A 25,015-nucleotide genomic window follows, 5' to 3' on the forward strand; every position below is an offset into this window, starting at 1 on the left:
CAAAGTGACCCTCCTTTTTGTAAATGGTAAAGACCTCTTTGCAGTGTGGTTTCCTCTTGATTCCGTTCCAAAATTCAGAATAGAAGGTGCATGGGGAAATTCTGCAATCCACATGGCGCTGTAGGACATTTGCCTTGATGTCTTCATTCTTCTTCACTTAACATTCCTGCTCCTTCCCCAGTGGTGACCTACAACCATATTTACAATGAATGCTCGGCCGCTTGCTGAGTTTATAAAAGTTGATCTTTTCTCATTGAATTGTTTTGGAACTTCGGTGAAAAATCAATTGACCATAAATGTATGGGTTTATTTTTAGACTCTCATTTCTATTCTATTCATCTGTATATCTACCCTTATGCCAGAACCACACTGTCTTTTTATTTTTAACACATCTTTATTAGAGTATAATTACTTTACAATGTTGTGTTAGTTTCTGCTGTACAAGGACCACGCTGTCTTGGTTACTTGTAGCTTTGTAGTTAAGTTTTAAAATCAGGAAGTGTGAGTCCTCCAACTTTACTCTTCTTTTTCAAGATATTTTTGGGCTACTCTGGGTCCTTTTAGTTCCATATGCATTTTACGATCAGCTTGCCGATTTCTGCCCCCAAAAGCCAGCTGGGAATTCGACAGGGATTGTGTTGAATTTATAAGGTTAATTTTGGGAGTACTGATTGACACCTTAACAATTTTAAGTCTTCTGATCCAGGGTCATGGAATGTCTCTCCACGTATTCAGATCTCTGATTTCTTTCAGTAATGTTTCGTAGTTTGCAAAAGTCTTGCGCTCGTTTTGTTAAATTCATTCCTAAGCGTTTTATCCTTTTTGATGCTATTGCGGGTGGAACTGTGTTCTTACTGATGAATCTGGGAAGCGCTCTGTTCTCTGGCATGGTGGGGGTAGGGGTACTTGAAGTGGTTCATCATCAAAATACTCTTGATTAATTTAAAATGATTATACGTGATGTATCCAGATGTTCCAATGTCAAGGAATCAGAATATAGTAAAGTACCAACGGTGACTAAATCCGGCTGTAATCACCGAATCTTTGAAGAGCTGGAAGGTGCTTCAGAATGTTCTAGAGCTTTGGGATTGGCATCCTGTGTGCCTCCCGCAATACTCTGCATCCCTCCATTAGCGCCCATATCAATCTGTGTCCCACCCATCTACGTTCTCCCCACCACGCTGTGAGCACATGAAGATAAGGACCATGTCTCAATTCTTTTTCGCAACCTCTGTGTTAAATACCATGCCGATACGTGGTGGATACTCCATGTATACTGACCACGTGCCATGACATGACCCAAAATACAGTTATAATGAACAGACTCCAAAGTTCACCTATGTGCTGCTGTGGGTTCTAGGCATACCATTAATTGTCTGTGCCACCGGTAGTTGTCATGGCCAAAGCTGCCATGTTCGTGCCTCTTGATCCCACCTCTCCCTGACCCAACTGATTGGACCAGGATTGGAACCAACACTGAACTGGGCCAATCAGCTTTCTCTCCTGAGACTTTAGAAGCGGGACACCGAACAGCTGAGTCAGATGTGTTTGCAGAGCCGAGCCCTGGTGAGCCAGAGCTATATGCATAGTCAGGCAGGCATATGCAGCAGCCATGAGGGGTCAGTAGGAAGCCAGTCTGCAGAGAGGGACAGAAACCAGGGCCACGGACCCAGAGAGAGGGCTGCCTCAGGCCCTGGTGGCTCTCCAGGTCCCCGTTCCATTTATTTCAGCGATCTTTCTAACCTTTCGGAGGCTGCAAACTGGTCGCCCATCAACCAAATCTGGCCTACAGATGAATTTTATTGGAGCCACACATTTAAAAATTTAAACAATCCAACATAATAAAATTAAAAAAAAATTGATCTAACATACTAAAATTTGGAGATTTCACATAAGAATCCAGATTCTTGTCTTGAAAATCAGGCGATTCTATGGTACAACAAAATCAACTGGAGCTGAGTAGTAGCCCCCGCTATGTCCCATACTCTGCCACAACCTTCCCCTCTTCCTGTTGTTCCTTACACTTCCGTTTCCCGCATTTATAGTCCCCAGGAAATTAACTACTGTTCCCAGTCTTATATTAAAACTGTACTGCTTGATTTGAATTAATCTGAGTACAATTTCTATTCCTTGCAACTAAAACAGCCTTGAAGAGAACTCTGTCAAGGTTTCTCTCCACTATCTCCCATCCCACCACTATTGTCTTCCTTCTACCAGAATCTCAATTTTGTGTTCAAGAGGCTGTGGGTATCTCTTGATCCTGTGGGAGATAGGCCGTTCCTTCCCCAGCCCTAGGGGAGGGCTCATGCTGGGATGGGCATGCCACCCAGGTTTGACCAATGCAAAGCAATGGTAAATCTGCTGCGGGATTTCCCTTTCCAACCAAAAACAACAGACCCTTTAGAAAGAAAACCTTCTGTGACTGCTCCTTCCCCATTCTAACATCTTGGGAAAAAACTTGATGCCTGGCACTTTGACAGCTATTTTGTGACCATGAGGTTTCACACATAGGGTCAATGGGCAACATGCAGAGGACGGTAGAGAGGAAAGGCAAAAAGAAGCTGGGTCCTTGATGACATTGTTGAGCCGCTGAACCTTCCCTGGAACTCTCTGACTCTGGGCTTGTTGTCAAATGAACAATTAATATTCTAATGGGTTAAACTACTATTGGTAGGTTTTACTGTTGCTTGCAGCTCAAGGTTATCCCAGTCCTTTGATGTTTACTATAACCAAGGAATGATCTTATCCTTCAAGCCTCTCTGTTACTTAACATTATTTAAAAATAATGCACATCCATATTCACTTCAAAGCCCATCTCTAAGATACTGTTTTATCTCACTGCCAACACATCCCACTTATGTATCCCTGAGCATACTTGAAGGGAAAGAAAGAAACCATATAACCCTGGCTACACTGAACATCTTTTTATCATTTTCTAAAATCCTTCCTAACACTGAGAGAAACAGATGACATTTCCAGTACTGAAAAGGGCAGCTTCTGGACAGTTCAAAATTAGATACAAAGGTCTCCAGCTAAAGGTCTCACGCATTTCAGAGGTTTGGGCAACTTTTGTGGCAGCTCTTGTATCATTCAATAACATCGATTTTATACAAGGGCAGGCAATTTAGAAGGCCAAGAGTTTTCACCTGTCATTTTCTCAACAAGAGAAAACCCACAACTACAAGCCTCTTTACTCCAGCCCCTGGAAAACATCTCTGCGCACCAAGCCCTCCTTCCCCACGGCAGCCCCCAGATCCTCCAGGTTATTTGAGGGTGAAGCAAGTGGACTTGCTCATCCGGCAGTGTCTGGCCAGCTGGAAGGCAAAAAAGACAAGCATAGGCTCTTAGTTACCCAGGAGAGCTCAGCAGACCAGAAATAATTAAAGCTTTAGCCACTCATGGTCCAGGGAGATGTGGGTGTCAGAGAAAGGAAGCTCTGCCAAGCTGCCCCCTCTGACTGCCTGGGCTTAGAGGGCTGCAGTACATATATTCAGGGATGTGGGATGATTTGCAGTCGATCTAGGACCTGGGCCTGAAGAAGTCACCCACTGCGACCTCCACACCATTAGAAGCAAGTGTTGCTTCCAATAGACTCAAAGTTGGCCGCCAACTGTGCACCTTTTCCCCCTTGCTGGGAAGACTGTCATATTAAAGCAAATGTAAGCACTGAGTTTACCCTACATGGATAAAGTTGGCAACACCGTTAAGCTGAACCATCACTAGGACGTTGTGACAAACGAACAAACTTCAACCCTTGCAACGGCCATCACCAGCATGTTTTAATAAAGGTGAACGTACACATTTGGCTTCCTCGGAATGTTCACTTCAAGCAGATATCTCCAAGCAGACGGTCAGTCCTCTCTGGCCTTTGATGGGATCTGGCATCTTCGTCTCTCCTTCCCTAAGTTCCTGCCTTCATGGCGGGGAAAAGGCTCGTGGAAACCAAACCCTGGAGGTGGATGTTGCCTGCTGAGACACAGCATCAGCCCTTCCTCTGGAGGCCAACCCCCAAATCCAGTTGACCTCCCTTCTCTTTCTTTGAAAATGTACACGTTTCACACATCTGGGCCCACCCGTTCCTCCCTACCCATGGTATCCATGCCGTGGGGTCCATTGCTGGAACCCCAGGAGCTGCCTCTATGGAAAGACCAAGCCACCCCTTGACAGCAGGGATGGCAGAGAATCCAGGGAGGAAGGATTCCTGGTCCCCTGGCCCGCACGGGAGCAGGTGGATGGGGGGAGCATCTTTCTGTTTCTCGGTCCATTTGGCCACCCACCGCACTCAAACTCCAAAGCACTGAAACCTGACTTAACTGTTTTCTTGCCCCAAGAGTCACCAATCAGCCTGACCAACGAGGGGGCCAGAAAAGAAGCCCCCTGGCGCGACTTTTGCTGCTTCCGAAGGGGGGGCCTCTGCTTTGGTCGTGGGCTTGGTTCTCACCTCCCTTTTGCCTCCATCCCCAATTCCTGGGGGTAAAAGCTTTCTGAGGCTGTCATCTAGTGCAAGCCCAGCTGTCCTCGTGGCCACATTTGGATCCCCTGGAGCCAGGGACAGCAACTCCAAGAGGAGGCCAGGTGGAGGCACGCGGCTCAAGTTCAAATGCATGTCCATCGGCCAGAGTCTCCGCTACTCAGCCCCGGGAAGGCAAAGCGAGGGGCCCCTTCCCTGCCAGCATTTCTCAGACCCAAGAAAAAGCTGCTCAGCCACACCCAGGTCACCTGCAATTTCAAAGAAGAAAGCCTGGGGCCGGAGATGCAGGAGAAACCTAAGAACAGGTCCAGCGGGTGAGTGGCAGGTCTCACAGGGGTCCCGGCCTGGAGTGTATCTACAAAGATCTTTCGGTTGTTCACGAAGGCTGTGACTGGCTGACTCTGGATGGTGTCCAGCTGGCTACCGGCGTCACCAGGCACTGCTGAGGTGGCAGTTTTCCCATGCAGATCCACAGGTTATTAACAAACCCCCACACACATATACGGAGAACCCCCCAGAGCAAATGCCTCCCCAGCCCCGGATGGATCTTGATAAATATGAGAAAACAGTCAAGACACAAAACCTCGTTGGTCCAGGTGGCACCCTTGGGTGAGTTCTTGACGTGGGCAGTGACGATCGGTGCCCCAGCCGCGCTCCAGCAGCTCCCCGCTCTCTACAGCCTCAAAAACCAGCTCAGCCCCCCATCGGTCACTACTCCTGAGAGCCCGAGTTCGACCTAGCGACACCTGTGCCGTGCATCCCTCGGCCGACCATCTCCTGGCCCCACTCCCGATGGCTGGACTCCTGCAGTCCACGGCCTTTGGTCTCAATGGGCAAAAAGCAGGAGGCCAGGGCAGCCAGGAGGCAGCAGCCACTGTAAACCACCAGCGTCAGGTACACGGACGATTCCAGCATCACCTGGGGGGAGGGAGATGCACGCCGGTGAGAGCATCCCTTCTGACACACAGGCATCACCAACCACACAGATAATATTGAGAACGCCAGGCCCTCTCGTAAGCCCTCTTTATCACTGGACTCCCATGGAGTCCTCACGACAGTTTTATCAGGTATGTCCTCCACCCCCATTTTACAGAGGGAAAAACTGAGGCTCAAAGAGATTAAGCAGCAAACCCAAGTTCATACAAAGACTAAGGATGGGGCTGAGATTTGAACCCAGACCCCATCAGGCTCAAGAGTCTATTTATTCTCTCCCAAAGCAGCATGTCTGCTGACTTCCTAGCTTTACGTCCCAGGGCACGTGACGCAGCAGAGCTAAACCTCATTTCCTCATCTGCCGAACGGGCAGAAGAGCAGTAGCCATCTCCCAATGAGAAGATGCCTCACTTGACACCATGCAGGCACATGGCAAGCTGTCAACCAGTGCTAGTTAATAGTGACGTTCAATGGCCAAACACAGCGGTACCGGGATGGAATGACTTGGCTAAAACACGTGTTGGAATTCTATTTACACAAAATACCCAGAAGAGGTAAAATTCATCCAGACAGAATGCAGACCAGTGGTTCCCAGGCGCTGGAGGAGGGGGAGCTGGGGAGTGACTGCTGAATGGATACGGAGGTTTATTTGGGGGAGAGGAAAATGTTTTGGAACTAGATAAGAGATGGTGGTTGCCCATCATTGTGAATGTGCTACATGCCACTGAATTGTTCACTTTATTACCACCAGGGAATTCCCTGAATTAAAATGGTTAATTTTATGTTAGGTGACTTTTACCTCAATTTTTAAAAAGTGATAAAAACAGGAAAAAATGAATTGGATATTAAAAAAGCAAAAAGATTCCCAAACAAGCTCCCCCCAAAAGGAGAGAAATGCTTCGAGACACAAAGAGCTGCAAAATTCTGCAACGATACCAAATCAACCAACTCAGAAACCAGGGCCTGGGACATTTGTTTCCCACTAAGGCATGGTGGCCTGTTTATTCTCATCCAAATTGTTTTTGGCCAAATCATTGGAAAGACCTGAGTTTGATTCCCAGCTCCTCTACTTCACAGCTGTGTGACCTTGGACAAGTCCCTTGACCCTTCTGAGCCTCAGTTTTCTCATCTGCAAGCAATACTTCGTAGGATGGACTGCTAGGATGAGATCAGGTAATTCACACCAAGGGCAGGGCAGAAACTCAGAGTACAGTAACAGCCTGCCACGCAATGGCTTTTGTCACGCGCACCCCCTCTGTATTTGGGGTGACACCTACCTGAGCAATGAACGGGGTGATGAGCGCGCCCACCCTTGCCATGCCGCTGCAGGTGCCCAGGCCCAGAGCTCGGGTCGCCGTGGGGTAGACCTGAAACACAGCCGCCAAAGTGGCCGCCCTGAGAAAATGCAGGCCCCTCCCTCCTCTCCGGCTTGGGAATGATGGGAATCCCAACCGCCGCCCCACCCCCTGCCCCCGGGGGCAGGTGGGCCTGAATTAGGGTCAATCCCTCAGGGGTTGGTGATACCAAGAAGGGGTGGGAGGGCAGGGTGGGGAGTCTCATCCCGAAGGGGACAGGAAACTCAACCTACGAGGAGGGCAAGACGCCAAGCTGGGGGTGGGAACCTAGGAAGGGGGTCCTCCCTGCCCTGGGTGGTTATATCCAAATGAATAAATGAATAAATACTAAATTCCTATTTTTTCTTTCTTTCTATCATGGAGAATTTCAAGCACAGACTAAAGTAGAATGGCGTAATCAGTCGTCTAGGACCAAGCCTAGAGGACCTGTGTTAGTTTCAATCATACTCTCTCACCTCCTTCCCCTCCTAAATTACACTAAACCAAATCCTAGCGGTGGTATAATGTCATCCACTAGATATTTCTGTATATGCTGCTTTGAAGAATTTTTCCTCTTAGAAGAAGACTGCAGACGTTTCCCATGTCCGTATTTGGTCTTCGCCAGTAGCATAATTTTTATGGGCTGTACAGGATTCTATCATTAGGATCAATCCTCATTTATTGAACCAATTCTGCATTGTTAGGAATAGCCAGCTGGATTAGTTGAAGCCAGGAGTCAGCAAACTTTGTCTTAAAGGGCCACAGAGTAAATAATTTGGGCTCTGTGGACCATTTGGTCTCCGGCAACTACTCAGCTCTGCCCCTGTAACACAAAAGCAGTTGTAGACAACAACAGCACGTGAAGGGCTGGGGCGTGTTCCAGTAAAGCTTTATTAATGAACGCTGACATTTAAATTTCATATAATTTTCATATGTCAAGAAATATCCTTTTGATTTTGCTTTTAACCGTTTAAAAACATAAAAACCATTCTTAGCTTTTGGGCTATCCAAACACAGGCAGCAGGTTGGATATGGCCCGCGGGTCACAGTTTGCTGAGCCCTGGTATTTGCCCTTGTAGACCTTGGGCCTCCCAGTCCCTGCAGGGCAGGCAGCCTTCTCCCGGTACTCTTCAGGAGGCTCCAGCAATCAATCCACAAGCCTTTGTTGAGGGGACACTAGGCCAGATGAGAGCCACAGAGTAGGAGACCCAGGCCCTGCCCATAGGGAGTCTTAGTAGGAGTCTCCCTGGGGGACAAGCAAGGTGGCATGACTAAAAATACCAAAGAGGCACACAGACACTGAGGGCAAAATGAAGTTGGGGGGGTGGATCCTGGAGGGCTTCCCGGAGGAGCAGCATTGGAGCTGGGCCTGGAAGGTGGGGTGGAGGGAGCAGGGCTCAGGACGATGACTCAAAGTGAGGGCTCTGGAGTGCTGTGCAGACCTGAGGGACAATCTACATGGCTTCTCCCCCTGGCACAGCACCTGGTACATACTATCCTCTCCCTCCCTTTGACCCTATCTAAAATAAGATGAGATAAAATAAATACAAAACAAGTAACCCATAATCCCCGAGTGTGGGGAAATGGACACTCTGAGACGCTGTTGCATGGACTGCAAGTTCAGGCAACATTTTAGAGGTTGATTTGTTTTTCAATCTTTCTCAATGTTTGTAATGTTTATTATAGGCTTTAATTCAGAAATTCCACATCTTAGTTATTCTAAAGAAACCACACATGTGCACAAGGATACGTAAAGCTATCTACCTCCACACCATAATAGTGAAAAGTTGGAAAATGATTCAAATATCCATTGGTAGGAGAATTGTTACAAAATTAGGATTTGCCCATACTATGCTATGTAATATAGTATAGTATGTAATATATATAATATAGTACAATAAAGTATATTATATAATAGAAAGTATATATTCTATAACAAAGTACAGTATATAATATTGATATATAGCATATATAGTATAGTAAAGGAATGTACCTAATAATATAGTATATAGATTACCATACAGTACAGTACAGAATAGCATAGTACAGCAGCTATTAAAACGAACAAAGCAGGTCCATACGTCCTGTGTTCCTTGTCTTCCATCTTCCCCTCCAGAACCTCTCTCTACCCCTCCCCACCTCATTCTCTGCCCTGGGGGCTGGCCACTGTGGACCACCAAGGGCTCCTAGGCTCTCTGCCTTACAGTTGGGTTCAGCCAATGGGAAGCCACAGTGGGAGATGGGCGGGAGGTGGGAGAGAGAGGCCAGGGTATTTATTCTCCTGCTCCTTCCGGTCTAGGTTGCCTAAGGGCACGTGTGTCCCTCAACTAAAGGTCACAGCTTTTCTCTGCACAGCTCCCTCCTGGGACCCTGTAACACCCCATCTCCTCACCCCACAGGCCTTGGGTGGTAGCTGTGTCCCCAGCCACCTCCACCTCATTGTGAGCTCTGGGCGCTGCTCCATCACTTTTTGGTTTCCCTAAGCCCTATCCTACACCAACTGTAATCCGTCCTTTTTTAAACTCATCTCAGTTGCTCAGTTACCCAATTTGATACATGCACTAACATAAATTAGGAAAAAATCTGGAAGAATATACACTGAACCATTCAAGAAGGTGGTCTCTAGGAAGGCAGAATGTGAGGCCCTTTAGTTTGGGGGTTTTATACAGTTCTGTAACATTTGGAACTTGTACACTGACCATAAGCTTTTATAAGCAGAAAACAATGACTGAACGAAAGCCTGAAATAATGAAGGCCTTCACAGCCGCCACTCAGACTCAAGGACAAATTTCACTCAGAGGAGCCCAGGCCGGGTGTTTCCGGAGAAAACACCCGCCCCCTTCCCACCCCGGCTGCTCCCAGGCATCCCTCCTACCTCAGGTGTGTAAACATAGGCTGCTTGGAAGCCTCCAGAAATAAACGCTCTTGCAATGAAGAGTAACAGAGTGAGCATATTTCTGGGAAGAGAAAAAAAAAGCAGATGAGCAAGTATTTTTTCTGACAGTTTCTTTCAGCAAAGTTTTATCTGCCCAGGTAGCATTTACACCCTAGAAACTGGCAAAGCCCACCTCACCCAACACACCATCAGGCAGGCACGCAGCCACACGCATCCCAGCGGTCTCTTGGAAGACCTGCTTTTATAAGTTCATCATTCTCCAAAGTTCCAGACTGAGATGGTGGTGCCCAGGGTGGGGCACGGCTGGGGTGAAGTGATGTAAATAATGCAAAGTCCAGATAGGACCTAGTGGGGGCAGGAATTGAGCCAGGAACCAGCTGAACCAGGGAAAGGAAACTTCTCTTCAGTGTTATGAGGATGATCGTGACCCCCAGCCCTCTGTTCCATTGTTCCCATAATGTCTTTGAATATCAACATTTCCAGATCTAAGCGACATCTCCAGACCTTTCACAGATCTCTCATCTGTGGTTCGGTCTGGGGCCTCTTGGATATCAACACAGGCCAGTTCCATATTTTGAGGCTCTTGATAGATGGAAAAAATGGAGAAATGCCAGAAGGGGACTATAAAACAAGACCTTGAAATATTGCCATAGAACAAATGAACACTTTTAACCCATATATGAATTAAACAGCTATCTGTATGATCTTACTGGGAGATGATGTCAAAAGTCTACAATGGTGTCAGAGCAAAATTTGGACCAAAATGCCCTCCTACCCCCCTTCCCATCAGAGGCCCCAACTTTGAGCCCAATCTGTTGTACAGCCAAGAGCCTCAGGCTTAGTGAGGGGCTGGGGTGGGGGTTCCTTCAGGTACCCCAGGGATGTAATCCACAGTCTGCAGGCACAAAGACCTGACCATGAGCTGAGAAGTAAGCCTGCTGGCCAGAGTGCTGAGTTCACGACCCACCTTCCAACACAGATAAACAGCAGGAGGCTGCAGAGGGAGAAGATGACGAAGCACAGGGCCATGGTCTTCTTGCGGCCCAGGCGGTCGATAATCCAGAGAGTCACAAGGACACCTGCAAGGGAGCAGGGGAGCCATGGGAGGCAGCATCTGACATGAGCCCCAATAACCCCACCTCCTGGTACCACACGCTGTGTAATCCCCTCCTCTTGCAAGTGGGCTGGACCTTATGACTCACTTCTAATGACTAGAATATGGCAGAAGTGATGGGATGTCACTTCTTTTTTTTTTTTTTTTTTTTTTTTTTTTTTTTTTTTTTTTTATGCGTTACGCGGGCCTCTCACTGTTGTGGCCTCTCCCGTTGCGGAGGACAGGCTCCGGACGCGCAGGCTCAGCGGCCATGGCTCACGGGCCCAGCCGCTCCGCGGCATGTGGGATCCTCCCAGACCGGGGCACGAACCCGTGTCCCCTGCATCGGCAGGCGGACTCTCAACCACTGCGCCACCAGGGAAGCCCCACTTCTTTTTTTGAGTCAAAAATTTTTATATCGGGAATTCTCTGGCAGTCCAGTGGTTAGAATTCTGTGCTTTCACTGCTGAGGGTCCGGGTTCGATGATCCCTGGTTGGCAAACAAAGATCCCATAAGCCACATGGCATGGCCAAAAAAAAAAAATGTTTTTATATCAATACTTATGACAAAAAGACTTACAACAGTGTAAAAGCAATCACTTAAAATTATACTTTCCATAAATGTCATTAATGTAACTAGATGCTGACAAACTGCTTAAAATGCCTTGAGGGACTTCCCTGGTGGTGCAGTGGTTAAGAATCCGCCCACCAATGCAGGCGACATGGGTTCGAGCCCTGCTCCGGGAAGATCCCACATGCCGTGGAGCAACTAAGCCCGCACGCCACAACTACTGAGCCTGTGCTCTACAGCCTGCTGGCCACAACTACTGAGCCCGTGCACTGCAACTACTGAAGCCCGCGCACCTAGAGCCCATGCTCCACGAGAGAAGCCACCACAACGAGAAGCACGCACACCGCAACAAAGAGTAGCCCCCGCTCACCACAACTAGAGAAAGCCCGCATGCAGCAACAAAGACCCAAGACAGCCAAAAATTAAATGAATAAATTTATTTAAAAAAGAAAAAATGCATTGAGTTATATGTCTACTGCAAGGTATATCTGTGAATCTTAGTCAGTGATTAGGATTACAGCTTTTTAAAATCAATTCATGCCAGTCTTAAAGACATACATCCGTATGTCACTAGGGAGGTCACTTCTGAGATAAGCTTATGCAAGACTGACGTCTGTCTTGCTGGCATTTGCCCTCTCCCTGGCTCTTCTCATGAACTTGCCTTGACGGAGAAGGTCACCTGGCAAGAAACTGAAGGTGGTCTCTGGCCAACAGGCAGTGGGGAACAACCGGGGGAGTGAGCATGAAGCAGACCCTGCCTCAGCTGAGCTTTCAGATGAGACCACAGACCCTGGGCCAACACCTCCATTGCAGCCTTGTGAAATACACTGAAGCAGAGGACCCAGGGAAGCCCAGGGTCCTGACTCACAGAAACTGTAATAAATACGTGTTGTGTTAAGCCACTAAATTTTGGAATAATTTGTTACACAGCAATGGATAACTAATACAGGCACCAAGGGGAGCCTGAATAGTGGCATTCACTGAAACCAGGCAGCAGACACCTGGGCTGTGCGTCAGAAACACGTAGGTTCTAAGGCCTCATCTTGCCTCTAACCTGTCATGTGGTCTTAGGTTAGTCCCTTGCCTTCTCTGAACCTCAATCTTCCTTTTTTTTTTTTTGGCCATGCCCGGCAGCATGTGGGATCTTAGTTCCCCAACCAGGAATCAAACCCATGACCCCTGCAGTGGAAGCATGCAGTCCTAACCACTGGACTACCAGGGAATTCCCTGAACATCAATTTCTTCATTGCAGAAGTAGGACTAAATAAAAATACCATTCTCTACCTCAGTAGAGGTGGTATAGCATATTGCTTGATAATAATAATATAACAATAAAATCTGGGCCAAGCACTTTTACATCTATTATCTTGTTCAATCATCAAAACAAACCTCTAAACTACAATGGAAGAGAATAAAGAAAAGAATATAGACATACACACACATATATATAAGAATAACCAAATCACTTTGCTGTATACTTGAAACTAACACAATATTGTAAATCAATTAGACTTCAGTTAAAAAAAAAAAACCTCTACAAAGCATGCTAATAGCCCATTTCCCACTTTTATTCAATCAATACATTGAGTACCTACTGTGTGTCAGGAGCTGTTCTAGGAGCTTGGGATGTGTCAGTGAACAAAACAACAAAACAATACATGTAATAATAGGGAGGAAGAATCTGAGTTTCAGACAGGTAAAATCATAGAAATGGTGAATGCCTGAAGTCCCGAAAATGGCAGCTGGCAATGCTGGGTTTAACTCCAGAGGCTTTAATGTTACCTGCTAAGCTATGTGGGAAAGATAGACAATGTAGTATAGGAGTGGACTCTGGGCTCTGGGGTGGGAACACAGGTCTTAGCTCTGCCAGCTGTAGGACACAGTGTCTTAGTTGGGTTTTCCCAGAAGCAGACCCCAGGACAAGGGTCCGAGTGCAAGGTGTTTACTTGGGAGGTCATCCAAGGAAGCACCAGTGGGAGAGTGGAGAAGTGAAACGGGGAAGGGATGCAACTAACAAGGGTGCATATCAAGCAAGTTACCACCATGGGAAATTGCTACTGGATTCCACTGGAGGGCTCTGGGAGTCAGTGTGGAACGCGCACCTTAGAATTCTACCTGATAGGTGAGGAAATTGGGGTATTTATACGCTGGTTGAAGGCTGTTCCCAGGTGTTAACTCCCTGGCACCTGCAGCCACCTTTCTTGCTTCTAGACACTGAGGCTTTCAATTCCTCCTGGGATAGCCCTCAGGCACAGAGATGCAGAAATTGGCAGCTACAATTGGCAGGAACCATTTCTGCTACCCCTCTCCAATCCTCAGTTTCTTCAGACGTAAAATGGGAATGATACTACTTCACAAGATGAAATGAGACCATATCTGTAAAATATTTAGCACAGTGCCTGATATATATACAGTAAGCAATCAGTAAATACCAGATATTATTATTGGTGTAATGATATTATTTTTTTAAAGGAAAAAGATAGATCACCTTTGCTTTATGTACGGGTTTGGATTTTTAACACCCCACCGATCCTTTCCAGTGTGACTGGTGCTGGGGAACAATTCTCCACGGGTCTCTTGTATTTCTGCACAGCTTGTGAGCGGAGGCACTAGCTGCGCTTTGGTTCCAGGCTAGCATTTCAAGGTTGTTTGTAGAGCCAACAGCCTTGGAAGACAGAGATACTGCCTCCTTCTAGAGCAAGGGGAAGGTCTGTTTACTGCCCAATGTAATAAAGATGATGCCTCTCTCCAAGGCAAAGGCTGAGCAGGTTTCCGGCAGCCCATTATAAAAGATTTGGGTTCCCGAAGTGTGAGATGCCCGAGCTGTGTTGCAAATCCATTGCACGTGTAAGATTCGCCTGGACCCGTCCTCATCATCCCCATGGGACTTGAGGGCAAGAGGAGCCAGCGCTAACATACTACTCAGGCTGCCTGCTGTGTCGTGAGTAATCGTCTTTTGTCTCTGACCCAGGGGTCTTGTGTCTTCTGCCGATATGTGTGTGTGTGTGTGTGTGTGTGTGTGTGTGTGTGAAGCTGGGCAGCTTAACTTGTTAGCCTTCAAATAGAGTAAAATGTCAGCCTCTTCACAGTTCTTGCCAACTTGTAGCTAAGGGTTGAAAACAAATCCCCAGCTTCCTTTAGAAGTGGGATTTGCGGGCTTCCCTGGTGGCGCAGTGGTTGAGAGTCCGCCTGCCACTGCAGGGGACACGGGTTCGTGCCCCGGTCCAGGAAGATCCCACATGCCGCGGAGCGGCTGGGCCCGTGAGCCGTGGCCGCTGAGCCTGCGCGTCGGAGCCACGGTAGTGGGGGGCCCGCGTACCGCAAAAAAAAAAAAATGGGATTTGCTTCCAGCCGGCACCAGGTAAAGCCGCATTCCCAGGATGCCCTGCCCCAGCCCACGTGGCACAGGTCTCTCACCTGGGAACTCAGACAGGGTGGTCCACAGCAGGTCCATGTAATCCTCCTCACTCAGGTACTCACAGGCCAGGCTGCATTTTGCCTCTACCGCCTTCTTCCGGCTGGAGACTGGAAGGTGGAGAGAGAGAGAGAAAAAGAGCAAGAGGCATGCGCAGTCTTGGGGTGCAGTCTCCTGCTCTCCACACCTCCTTCCCTGGGTATGATGTGGTTGGGATGCCAGGGAAGGAGCATGGGCTCAGGACTCAGACAGACGCAGGTGTGAATCCCAACCAGCAGTGTTAGAGCTTCATCTCTTTAAGCCCCAGGTTCCTCATAACCCTGGGGCTAATAAACCCTGGGGCAAGGCGGTTGAGACACTGAAAGCAGGTTGTACATATCAATGTGCTTAGCCCAGAACTGGCACATACTAGGTGCTTTTGTGGCAGACAGACTCTAGGGTGGCCCCAACGACCCCCACCTATATTATCTGGCCCCCATTACTTCCTCGATCGCACCTTCAATCTCCCTCGCTCTGCTCATACTACTCCAGCCACACTGGTCTCCTTGCTGTCCCTTCAATACACAAGGCACGTTCCTGCCTCAGGACCTTTGCACTGGCTGCTCTCGTCCTCCATTGCACTTTATATATCCCCATGACTAATTTCCTCACCCCTTTCGAGTCCTTCTTTAAATCTCACCTTCTCACTGAAGCCATCCTGACCACCCCACTTAAAACTCTGACTTGCCCCCGGCCACTTACTCTGCTCCACACTCCTGACATCCCTTACCTTGCTTTATCTTTTTTCCCCCAAATCATTTGTTAGGAAACGGAGTCAAAGACTTTGAAATGGGCAAAATGTCCTGTCCTGTGACCCCTTATAGGTTATCTCAGCTTTCATGATCTTTAAGCGCTTTCACAACTTCGCATTATAGAATACCAGTGCAAATGATTCTTGTCCATAAAAATGCAAGCGGCGTCTGGTGGTGATGTGATTATTGCCTTACGCACACTGCCAATTTTTGCCTCTAAGTGTAAATCCATTTCAGCTTTTCCGATTGCTTATATACATGTGTGTTTTGAATTCTTCTTTGAACCAACTGTAACCTCTTACAGTAAGAGAGACCCATGGGTCTTTCATGTTCTCTGCCTGCTTTATAAGCGGAGGCACTGACTGCCTTTGTTCTGGACTATCTTTTCAAGGATTTTAGTTTAGCAAACAGCCTTGAAAGATAGAGAGGATCTCCCTTTGGTGCAAAGGGCAGGTTTCCTTATGGCCTTTGAAGATAGAGCATCTTTCTGCAGTCTGGCAGGCTTATTATCTGGTATAAAAGATCTGGGTGCCCTAAGTTCAGAGTTCCTCTCATAACACAATCCACTGCTCCTTCCCTATCACTTTCCCACCCAGGTGTAACAGTGAGCTTTTTTTTCTTTTTTTTTGTGGTACACGGGCCTCTCACTGTTGTGGCCTCTCCCGTTGCAGGGCACAGGCTCCGGACGCGCAGGCTCAGCGGCCATCGCTCATGGACCTAGCCGCTCCGCGGCACGTGGGATCTTCCCGGACCGGGGCACGAACCCGTGTCCCCCGCATTGGCAGGCGGACTCTCAACCACTGCGCCACCAGGGAAGCCCAAGAGTGAGCTTTTAACACGGGGTGGCAAACGACCGCCTGCAGGCCAAATCTGGTCCCCTGCCTGTTTCTGCCTGGCCAGCAGGCTAAGAACGGTTTTTACATTTTTAAATGATTTTTAAAATCAAAAGAATAACATTTCATGACATAAAAATGACATGAAATTCAATTTGTGGTTGTAAAAAAGATTTCCTCGGTGGGAAGTCCCTGGAGGTCCAGTGGTTAGGACTTCGCGCTCTCACTGCCGAGGGCCCGGGTTCGATCCCTGGCTGGGGAACTAAGATCCCACAAGCCGTGCTGCGTGGCCAAAATAAAAAAAAAGCTTTCCTTGGAACACAAGCAAGGCTTGCTTGTTTACATATTATCCATAGCTGCTTTTCTGCTACAATGGCAGAGCCGTTTGGCCCACAGAGCCTAAAATATTTACTATCTGGCTGTTTATAGAAAAACTCTGCCAACCCTTCCTCTGTAACATCCCAGTGGATCCTCTGCTTTGCTTAAGCAGGTCCACTGTTACGGTGAAACCAAGCAGGAGGCTGTGGGGCAAATCCTGGGTACGAATCCTTTCCATGCTCCCCGTTTCTTGCTTGTAGGAATAGGCTTCATTCAAGCCTCCTAGACCTTCCCTGAGTTCCAAAGGGCAGGTTCAAACAGTTGCTAATCAGGGAAGGGAGGGGATGCAGAGAAAGGGGAGGAGCTGTCAAGAAACAATAGCGCAGACTTGGGGCAGAGTCCCGGTTCCTCCTCAAGGAATATACATAACAATATCTTTGAGTTCTTCTTCAGGAACTAAGGCCCTCACCCAGGTTGAGGATGGTAACTTCAGGCTGAGCACAAGATTCCTGGAACATCACCCTGTTCCCTCACCACCAGCCAATCAGAAGAAAGTCACATACCCTGCGGCCATCCCTCCCACCAAATTCTGCCTCTAAAAACTTCTCCCCCCCCCCCCCGCCAAACCATCGGGGAGTTCAGGGGTTTTGAGCACAAGTCACCCGTCCTCCTTGCTCAGCCCTGCCATAAACCTTTCTCTGCTCCAAACTACGAGGGTTTCAGCTTGTTTGGCCTCACTGTGTGTCAGGCACACGAACTTGTGTTCGGCCACAGAGGCAAAGGACTTAGGCTCAATCAATACCAAACCCAGAATTTATAACTGAACTGCTTCTCAGGGCGGTTAAGGCTCTCCCACACCTCCCAGCGAGATGCGATTCCGCTGTATTATTAAATCCTTATACCAATAAACAAAACTATTAACTCAGATTATAGAGGCTTCATATGAAAAAGATAATTGGACAAATCCCGCAAACAGGCAAGAACTTGATCCCTTTATCCCCCATCCCAGGTTCAATGCTAGGAATCTAATATTCCCTTAAAGACAGATTGGTTTGAAGTCCAGACATCTGTATATAGACTTTGCTCTTTATTCATTCCTTTTGTCCAGTGCTTTTCACCTCCAGCTCTACAACAGAATCACCTAGGGAGCTTTTCAAACCCACTCATGCCTGGGCCCTCCCCCCAAAGCCGCTGATTAAATTGGCCTGGGCATTGTTTAAATGACACTGCCTTTGTTGAAAATCTCCCCCAGGTGATTCTGTTGTGTGGCCAGGATCGAGCTCCAACCTGATTCTCAGACTTGATGCACATGCAGAGGATTGCTACACAGGGTCACAGCCATAAAACTCAGGGCTGTACTTCATGGACCTCTTTAGGGGACGTAAGATGTGATTCCGCTCTAATGTCAGGTCTACCGTGACAAGAAGGTCCAGGTTTCTACAGAGTGTCTTGGAAACCACAACCCAGCTCTTTCATGCTCAGATTTTGCAGAAACTTTCTCCCTGGAGTTTGTGCAAGGCCAGGCCCTGTGAGGGCAGAACTTGGGCTGGGGTGTGTGTGTGTGTATGACCTCGTGTGTTGGAAGTGGGGAGGGGCGGGAGGGGACGGTGTTAACTGCGAAAGAGCTGTTGATACTCACTGCTGCAGACATCTCCTGCCTGGAAGAGCTCAGTGGTGAGCAGAACTAATCCATAGTAAGAGAATGCATTGGAAAACCTGCCAGGAAGGAAGCAAGAAAGGTAAGGAAATGATGGGAGAAATGCAGGTCCCCATTCCCTAACCCCTCTGGAAGGACTTGCAGCTCTAGCAGCAGAGACTAGGCTTTGGGCTCAGGCCACAATGGGCCTTTGCAGGGCTTTCCTGGGCTGCTTGAGCAGGAAGATGGTGGGTACAAAGCATAATGATGCGATAAAGGGAAGTGATCCTGTGTCCTTTGAAAGATCAAGAACTGAATTCTATCACAGATAAAGCTACCTCCAAGGCTGTTCAGTCAACTGGCAAAAGGAGGGGAAAAAAATGGGGGAACCAAAATTTGGTAGAAAACAGTCATTTTGACAGATGCCAACAGATGTCAGGGCTTCTGGGTTGAGTTGAATAGGGAGGAGGGAGATATATTTAATAATACAGGTAGCCCCTACTTTTTCAAAAGTTTGCTTTACTGCACTGCGCTTTTACGAAAGACCTACATTAGTACCTGGTTTTGCTCGCCAGAAGAAATCCGAAGAGGATTTTCACTTTTACGAAAAAAGGGAAAAGCGAAAACAGCATCCAGCGCTTATTTTATAGAGGCAGCACCTGCCCCAAGCAGCGAGAGTAGCGCCACCAAGCTCCTTTCCCGGGGACTACACTCAGCACCTCAGCATCAAGCTGCCATTAGCTTTTTTTTTTCAATTTATTTTATTGAAGTATAACTGATTTACAATGTTGTGTTAATTTCTGCTGTACAGAAAAGTGACTCAGTTATACCTATATATACACATTCTTTTTCAGATTCAAGCTGCCATTAGCTTTGAACTGTGTCTATGAACATCTGTGCTTTACCTCCATTTATTTTGTTTCTTTTATTAGCAAGACATGTCCTCAGGTGATTACTTCTCTTTATGCCACTTCAGCTTAGGAAAGCTTTCATTGGAACGCTCTACTTTTTTTTTTTTTTTTTGCTGTACGCGGGCCTCTCACCGTTGTGACCTCTCCCGCTGTGGAGCACAGGCTCCGGACGCGCAGGCTCAGCGGCCATGGCTCACGGGCCCAGCCGCTCCGCGGCACGTGGGATCTTCCCGGACCGGGGCACGAACCCGTGTCCCCTGCATCGGCAGGCGGACTCTCAACCACTGCGCCACCAGGGAAGCCCCGGAACGCTCTACTTTTGAATAGCAGGGGGAAAACTGTATGCAGAACTGGGCTCCAGCTTTGCCCCCCCCCCGCCCCCGCATTCCTGAGAGCTACATCAACTCACCAAGCATTTATTAAACACCTGCTGTGTGCCCAGTCAAATGCGGAGTCTGCAGACTTCTTGAGCATTTCAGATCAGAATGACGCAGTTAACTAATTCCCGACTGTCCTTGGAACCAGAATACTCAAGTCTGTAGGGCCGGAATAGTCTCATCCTGTGGTACAGTTATGTGGGAGCTCAGTCATAATCAGAAGCCGATGATTACTTTCCTTGAGTTACAACATGTGCTCGCAAATGTGATTTCTATAGTATTCTAAAATTAGTCTCTAATTGCTTAGTATTTAAGTAGTGTCACCCCAACAGAGTCACATGCACTCAAAGATAGATACCCTCAATTCTGTTTCCCCACCTTTGAAAATATCCTGCCAGCTCCGTACTTGTACTGGGCACACAGCAGGTGTTTCATAAAGGCGTGGTGAGTTGATTCAGCTCTCAGGAATGTGGGGGGGGGCAGAGCTGGAGCCCCCGGCTTTGGAATTATCAAAGCTTTCCTCTCCTCTTCCCTGCAGTTGACCTCTTTGAGGACACTCTCCTGCTAATTAGCACCTCTGCTCAAAGGTGAATAGGAAAAGTGAGAACTGTTGAAAACAGGACACATAGCCTCAACAGGGGTAATTCTGTGCACTGTTAATGCTGGAGAAATTACAGCATTCATGGTAGAAAGAATTGAAAGAAGGGCTGAAATTTGACTAGCTGTGGACTATAAGTTAGTTACTCACCACAAATGCCCTCCAGCCAATGCCAAGGTTGTTATTTAAGAAAAAGTGGATCAAGAACTGGAAGTTCTAAGAATGCCCATGTTGACCAAATCAGTGGTTCCCAAGATATTGGCCCTGTGCTGCTGGTGGTACCCAAGGCAATATGAATGGAGAGGGGGATGGATACAGCAAAAGTATTAAATCTTTTTGTGAAAAAAAGAGATTCCTTTAAGTTTCCTTTCAATTCTTTAATTGTATCTCAGTCTTATTTACAGGCTAACGAGTCCCTAACGCCTCCCCTCTCTGTTTTTTTTTTTTTGTAATTTAAGGCGAATCTTAACAGATTTATGAAAGTCGTATATACAAAATACATTTAAACTAACCCCCGTAGCTATACAATACACTTTTTACACTGCATTGTGTATCTCTTAACCTGGAACACAGCATCCGTAAACCGAGGCCTGTTCCCCACTGTCGGTGCCATGATGGGGGCGGGTGTGGAGCTGCAGCGACACCCCAGGGGCGGTGCCAGTGACCCAGCACTCAGCTGTTGCCCTTGAATTTCCTTTCTGAGTGTAGACACCCCGGAAGAGCTCAGAGCTCCGTTTCTGCAGCCGCCGCCACCTCCGATTGCCCCTGCCGCCCTGTACCCTCTGCGGGGTCCCCCACGTGCTACAGGGGCCACAGCCCAGCACAGCGGAGGACGTGGCAGAGAGGAGGGGGCCGAGCACACAGCACTGAACTTCCTGGCTGCAGTGGTGTCAACAGAGGATAACGTGCCTGCCAATTTAGCTGGTTCGACTGGAGCGAAGGAAAAGACACTTGGAATGTTTTGCCGTTTGCATAACAGGTCAAAAGGTAATGCTTTAAGATCCTAGAGATGGGCAGACTCAATAGAGATCTATTTTAAATTTCTCGATAAACAGGCTTGTTAGAGAATCTAACAGTTAAGATGATGGGGAGAAAGTTTCACAGGCTGCCCGTGAGCCCTCCTGGGACGGGCCTCGTCCCCGGCTTCCACAGACTCCGCAGCGAGAGCTCTGGCCACCTGTTTGCAGGTGAACCTGGAAAAGGTGCCCGGGCTCATCCAGAAAGCTTGGGTGAGGAGGGAAGCCACGGAGAACTGGCTTTGTTAGCCCGACTGTCAGATCAAGGCTGGTTCCACGTGTGTGACCTGAGTTCCAGAGTCTCCTAGGTGACAGTGCTCTCTGCCCACCGTGGGCACCGACCTTTTTTGAGGGCAGCTTGACAGGCGGTGGTGGGGAGACCTCCAGCGTTACCCCGAGGCTTCAGGAGGCTTCCCCGGGGGCCCGGCCACTGAACGGAGAGGGTGGGGCCCAGGGACACGTGGCGGCTCCGTGAGATGCCTTAAAGCGCCCAGGCTGCCACGGCGGCACACCGGGCCTGTCACCACTCAGGGTGGGCGCTGCGCATCACAAAATGGGGCCTCCCGGAACCCCGTTCTCAGTTCCTTCCCGACTGGAGAAATTCTGAAGTCGGCTGAAAAGCTGAGCCCCTGGACCAGCTCCAGGAAGCACCAGAACCCAGAGCTGAGGGCCCGTTTCCCACGACTCACAAGGGTCATGCTCTCAGCTGCCTCTACATTGGACTTCCCTCGGCCGGACTCTGGGTCAGCCTCACCAGGTGGGATGCGCGATCCACGCCTCCCCGGTCACCAGAGCGGTCTGGCTCTGCGACCTGCCAGGAAATTCGGTCCCGTGGGAAACCTCCACCTTGACTGTGAATAGCTGGGGTTATGTTCATTTGGGGGAATTAATCAGCTTCGGAAAGCACAAAATAAAGTGAATTCAGTGTTAATAAAAAGGCGCCTGAGTGACAAGCCTGGAACAGACTGACCAGGACGACTGTGACCCCGTGTGGCTCAGCCCTGTCTACGCTCTGTTGGCCGTGCAGTCAGAGTGCCGGCCGCTCGCCCGCCCAGGAGGAAACTCGGGCTGGTCCAGGAACACCCAGTAGCTGCTCTAGTGTTTCACTGTGGTTTGTGTTACACACACACACACACAAAAGAAAACCACCAGAATAAAAACACTACCTTCATAACCAGCTCAGAAGCGGAGAACCCAGTTTCCAGGGGGAGCCAGGTGTGCGCTTCTCTGTGAAGCGAGCCACAGGGCTGCGTTTACGGCAACAGATGCAAAGTCTTCGGGTCCCTGTAATAAGAACCTCACAGTGACGTGCCAAGGTCATTGCTGGATTTGAGGAGGACGAGGGAGTCACCACAGGTCAGGATGGGATACAACAGCAGTTCCCTCCTGTTCTCATCTACTCCACACCCTAATTGCTGGCTTCCGGGGAGGGCCCTGCTGCCTACGAGTACTGTGTTTTGGGGCAGGACTCTCATGGTCTATTTCTGAGTTCCACCCCATTTCCTCCCCCTTGCTATACTCAGACGCCGATTCCCAGGAACATCCATCCTGCCAGGATGTCTGAGAACTCACTCGGGCCCGGCAACATGGCGCTCCTTCCTGCTGTGACCTGGGGTGGGAGCCTCGCGTAGGAAGTTCCCACGTTGAGCAGCGCTCCACTCTCCTAGGGGCTCACGACCACCGTCAGGGTCAGCAGAACCCCTGCAGGTGTGCGGTCCACACCGAGGAGCCGCTCTGGGTATGAAGCATCCCATGACATCCAGCGAGAGGCAGGCACTGGGGGTGCTTCGGGCAGGTAGCCACCTGCTGTGCTTTAAAGTAGTTTTCACCTGAAGAGATGCCAACGTGGTGTGGAAACCAAAACCACCTATTTCGATGTGCCATCTTGAGCACCACTGGACACCCAGCCTCTAAGTTCTAGCGGGTTCTGGAGGGCAAGACCTGGCAGGAGAGCAAGGGCCCACACGAGCAGCCGGGCCTTGCGTGACCTGAAGTCCTCCTCCAGCAGAAGGTAGGAACCAGACACCGACAGCAGGACCGAGGAGGCGGAGTGGCCCTTCCACGCCCCACGGGCTCCACTCCACCCACAGCGAGTCTCGCCACTTCCCTGAACTCAGCGCGTACCACGTGCCACCTGCCGTTAAGGGCCGTTAACACAGCAAGTGCCGGCCTCTGAGCCGCCTTAACCAAGCAGCTCCTTCCTCTGGGGACTCGCCACCACCCTCTTCAAGGCCCAGGAGGTGCTTCACAAATGCAGTCAGTAAAAGCAGCCCCTGCTTCGGCGGGGGGGAGGGGGGGGTGCTGAGCTCTCAGCCCTCCCAGCTGCAGGCCCAGGACCAACCTTGGCGCCAGGGCCTGCGCCCGGAACGCCGAGTCCGTGAAATGCAGAATCCCACACACAAGGCCCACCGCTGCCTAGGGCTGCCAGGCAGACTTTAAAAGGGCTTGCCTTCTTCAAACAGAGCTCCCTAAATTTCTAGGCGTCACTGAAGAGCAAGGCTGCTGAGCGCATCTCACGTACCTTACGGAGAAGGTGACGTCAAAAGGCCCGAAAGGACCACCCGACACACAGTCGAAAGCTTAGTGCGAACTTTCTGCTCTTCATTTAAACCACAACAGAAAACCCAGCATCACGTCGCAGGTCACGGTGACGGGAGGATTCGGGGGCCATTACGTCGTGGACCACAACTCCAGCAGCCTGGTGGGAGTCCTCCATGATCCTCTGCTTCATGGCTCCTAAGCCCGGCTGCACAGCAACCACCCAGGAAACCAAGAGCGCATCCGTGTGATGCCTGTACTGCACAGCCTCCGAGCGGCTCAGCCCAGGGCTTTGCAAAGCCCCTCAGGTGATCAGCTGGCAGCGCCAGAGCTAAGCATCGTGATCTAGTCCGACTTTTACAAACGGGGAAACTGGAACCCAAAGAGCTCGGCCCTCAGCCACGTGGATCACGACGAGTGCACGTTTCTCTGGGGTGAAGGTGCGCTTCTGCCTTCCCCACTGTGGGCCGTTTAGGGGCCCACACGTGGACGCACACAACGCCTACCCGGGCAGTGGCCACTGGACAATACACATGTGCCTTTTCTACATGAGAGTCCTGAGCTCCAGGAGCTCTGTTGACTGGGAATCGTTCACACTTTGCGTCAGTGGCTTCTTCGTTTTGTGACGGGGAAAGTCACCCCACGGGGTTGCAGAGAAAGAGTTCCCACCCCTCCCTTCCCTTGGGCTTCCTCCAGCCTCCGGTCTCTGGACATGTCCACATCCATCACCAGGTCCTCTCCTCGGGCTCCCAGGTCTCAGGGCAGCAGGATTCCTCCCTCACACACACACACACACGTGTCTTTACATGTATGTGCCGCTGTTCCTTGTCCTGAAGTCGTGTTCCAGAGGCATCCACACAGCAGTGTTGGTGACAGCACTCCTGTGTCCCATGTGGAAATAAAAACTGTGATCGACAAGTAATGAACCTTCAAGGAACATCAGGGTTTGAGTTATCCAACTGCTCTGAATTTGGGGACTGAAAAATTAATGTTGGTTCCAAATGCTGAGTGGATATTTTCTATTAAGCAAAGGAAAACTAAGGATTTATCTTAATAAACATCCAGAAACTGAAGGTGGTCAGATCATCAAACCAGCCCCTCCTGCCAATGCTAAAATGCTGTGCCATGTGTAAGCGGTGAGCAGTTCACCCCGACTGCTCTCATCCTAACGGTGCCTTTACTCACAATACCAAGTTAGTGTCTGTTCCCAGGATGCCCAAGTTAGTCAGTCATAACTAGTAATCTTGTTTCAAGATTATTTCCTGATCTTGGAGTTGAAAGAAA

At 49.1% G+C, this 25,015-nt stretch overlaps 1 protein-coding gene across 1 annotated transcript in view; it reads right to left on the reverse strand.

Annotated features, from left to right (window-relative positions):
- Positions 1-3,763: 3,763 nt before the first annotated feature.
- Positions 3,764-25,015, reverse strand: part of SVOP (SV2 related protein) — an 85,454-nt gene continuing 64,202 nt past the window's right edge. The window contains exons 11-16 of the mRNA XM_065889762.1: positions 18,295-18,371; positions 14,716-14,823; positions 10,602-10,713; positions 9,614-9,695; positions 6,682-6,771; positions 3,764-5,389 (exon numbers count right to left, since the gene is read on the reverse strand). Of these exons, the coding sequence (XP_065745834.1) occupies positions 5,183-5,389; positions 6,682-6,771; positions 9,614-9,695; positions 10,602-10,713; positions 14,716-14,823; positions 18,295-18,371 (676 nt within the window). The 3' untranslated portion in view covers positions 3,764-5,182. The remainder of the gene's footprint in view (positions 5,390-6,681; positions 6,772-9,613; positions 9,696-10,601; positions 10,714-14,715; positions 14,824-18,294; positions 18,372-25,015) is intronic.

Source organism: Phocoena phocoena, chromosome 13 (assembly GCF_963924675.1).
Source record: "Phocoena phocoena chromosome 13, mPhoPho1.1, whole genome shotgun sequence".
NCBI classification, from domain to species: Eukaryota; Metazoa; Chordata; class Mammalia; order Artiodactyla; family Phocoenidae; genus Phocoena; species Phocoena phocoena.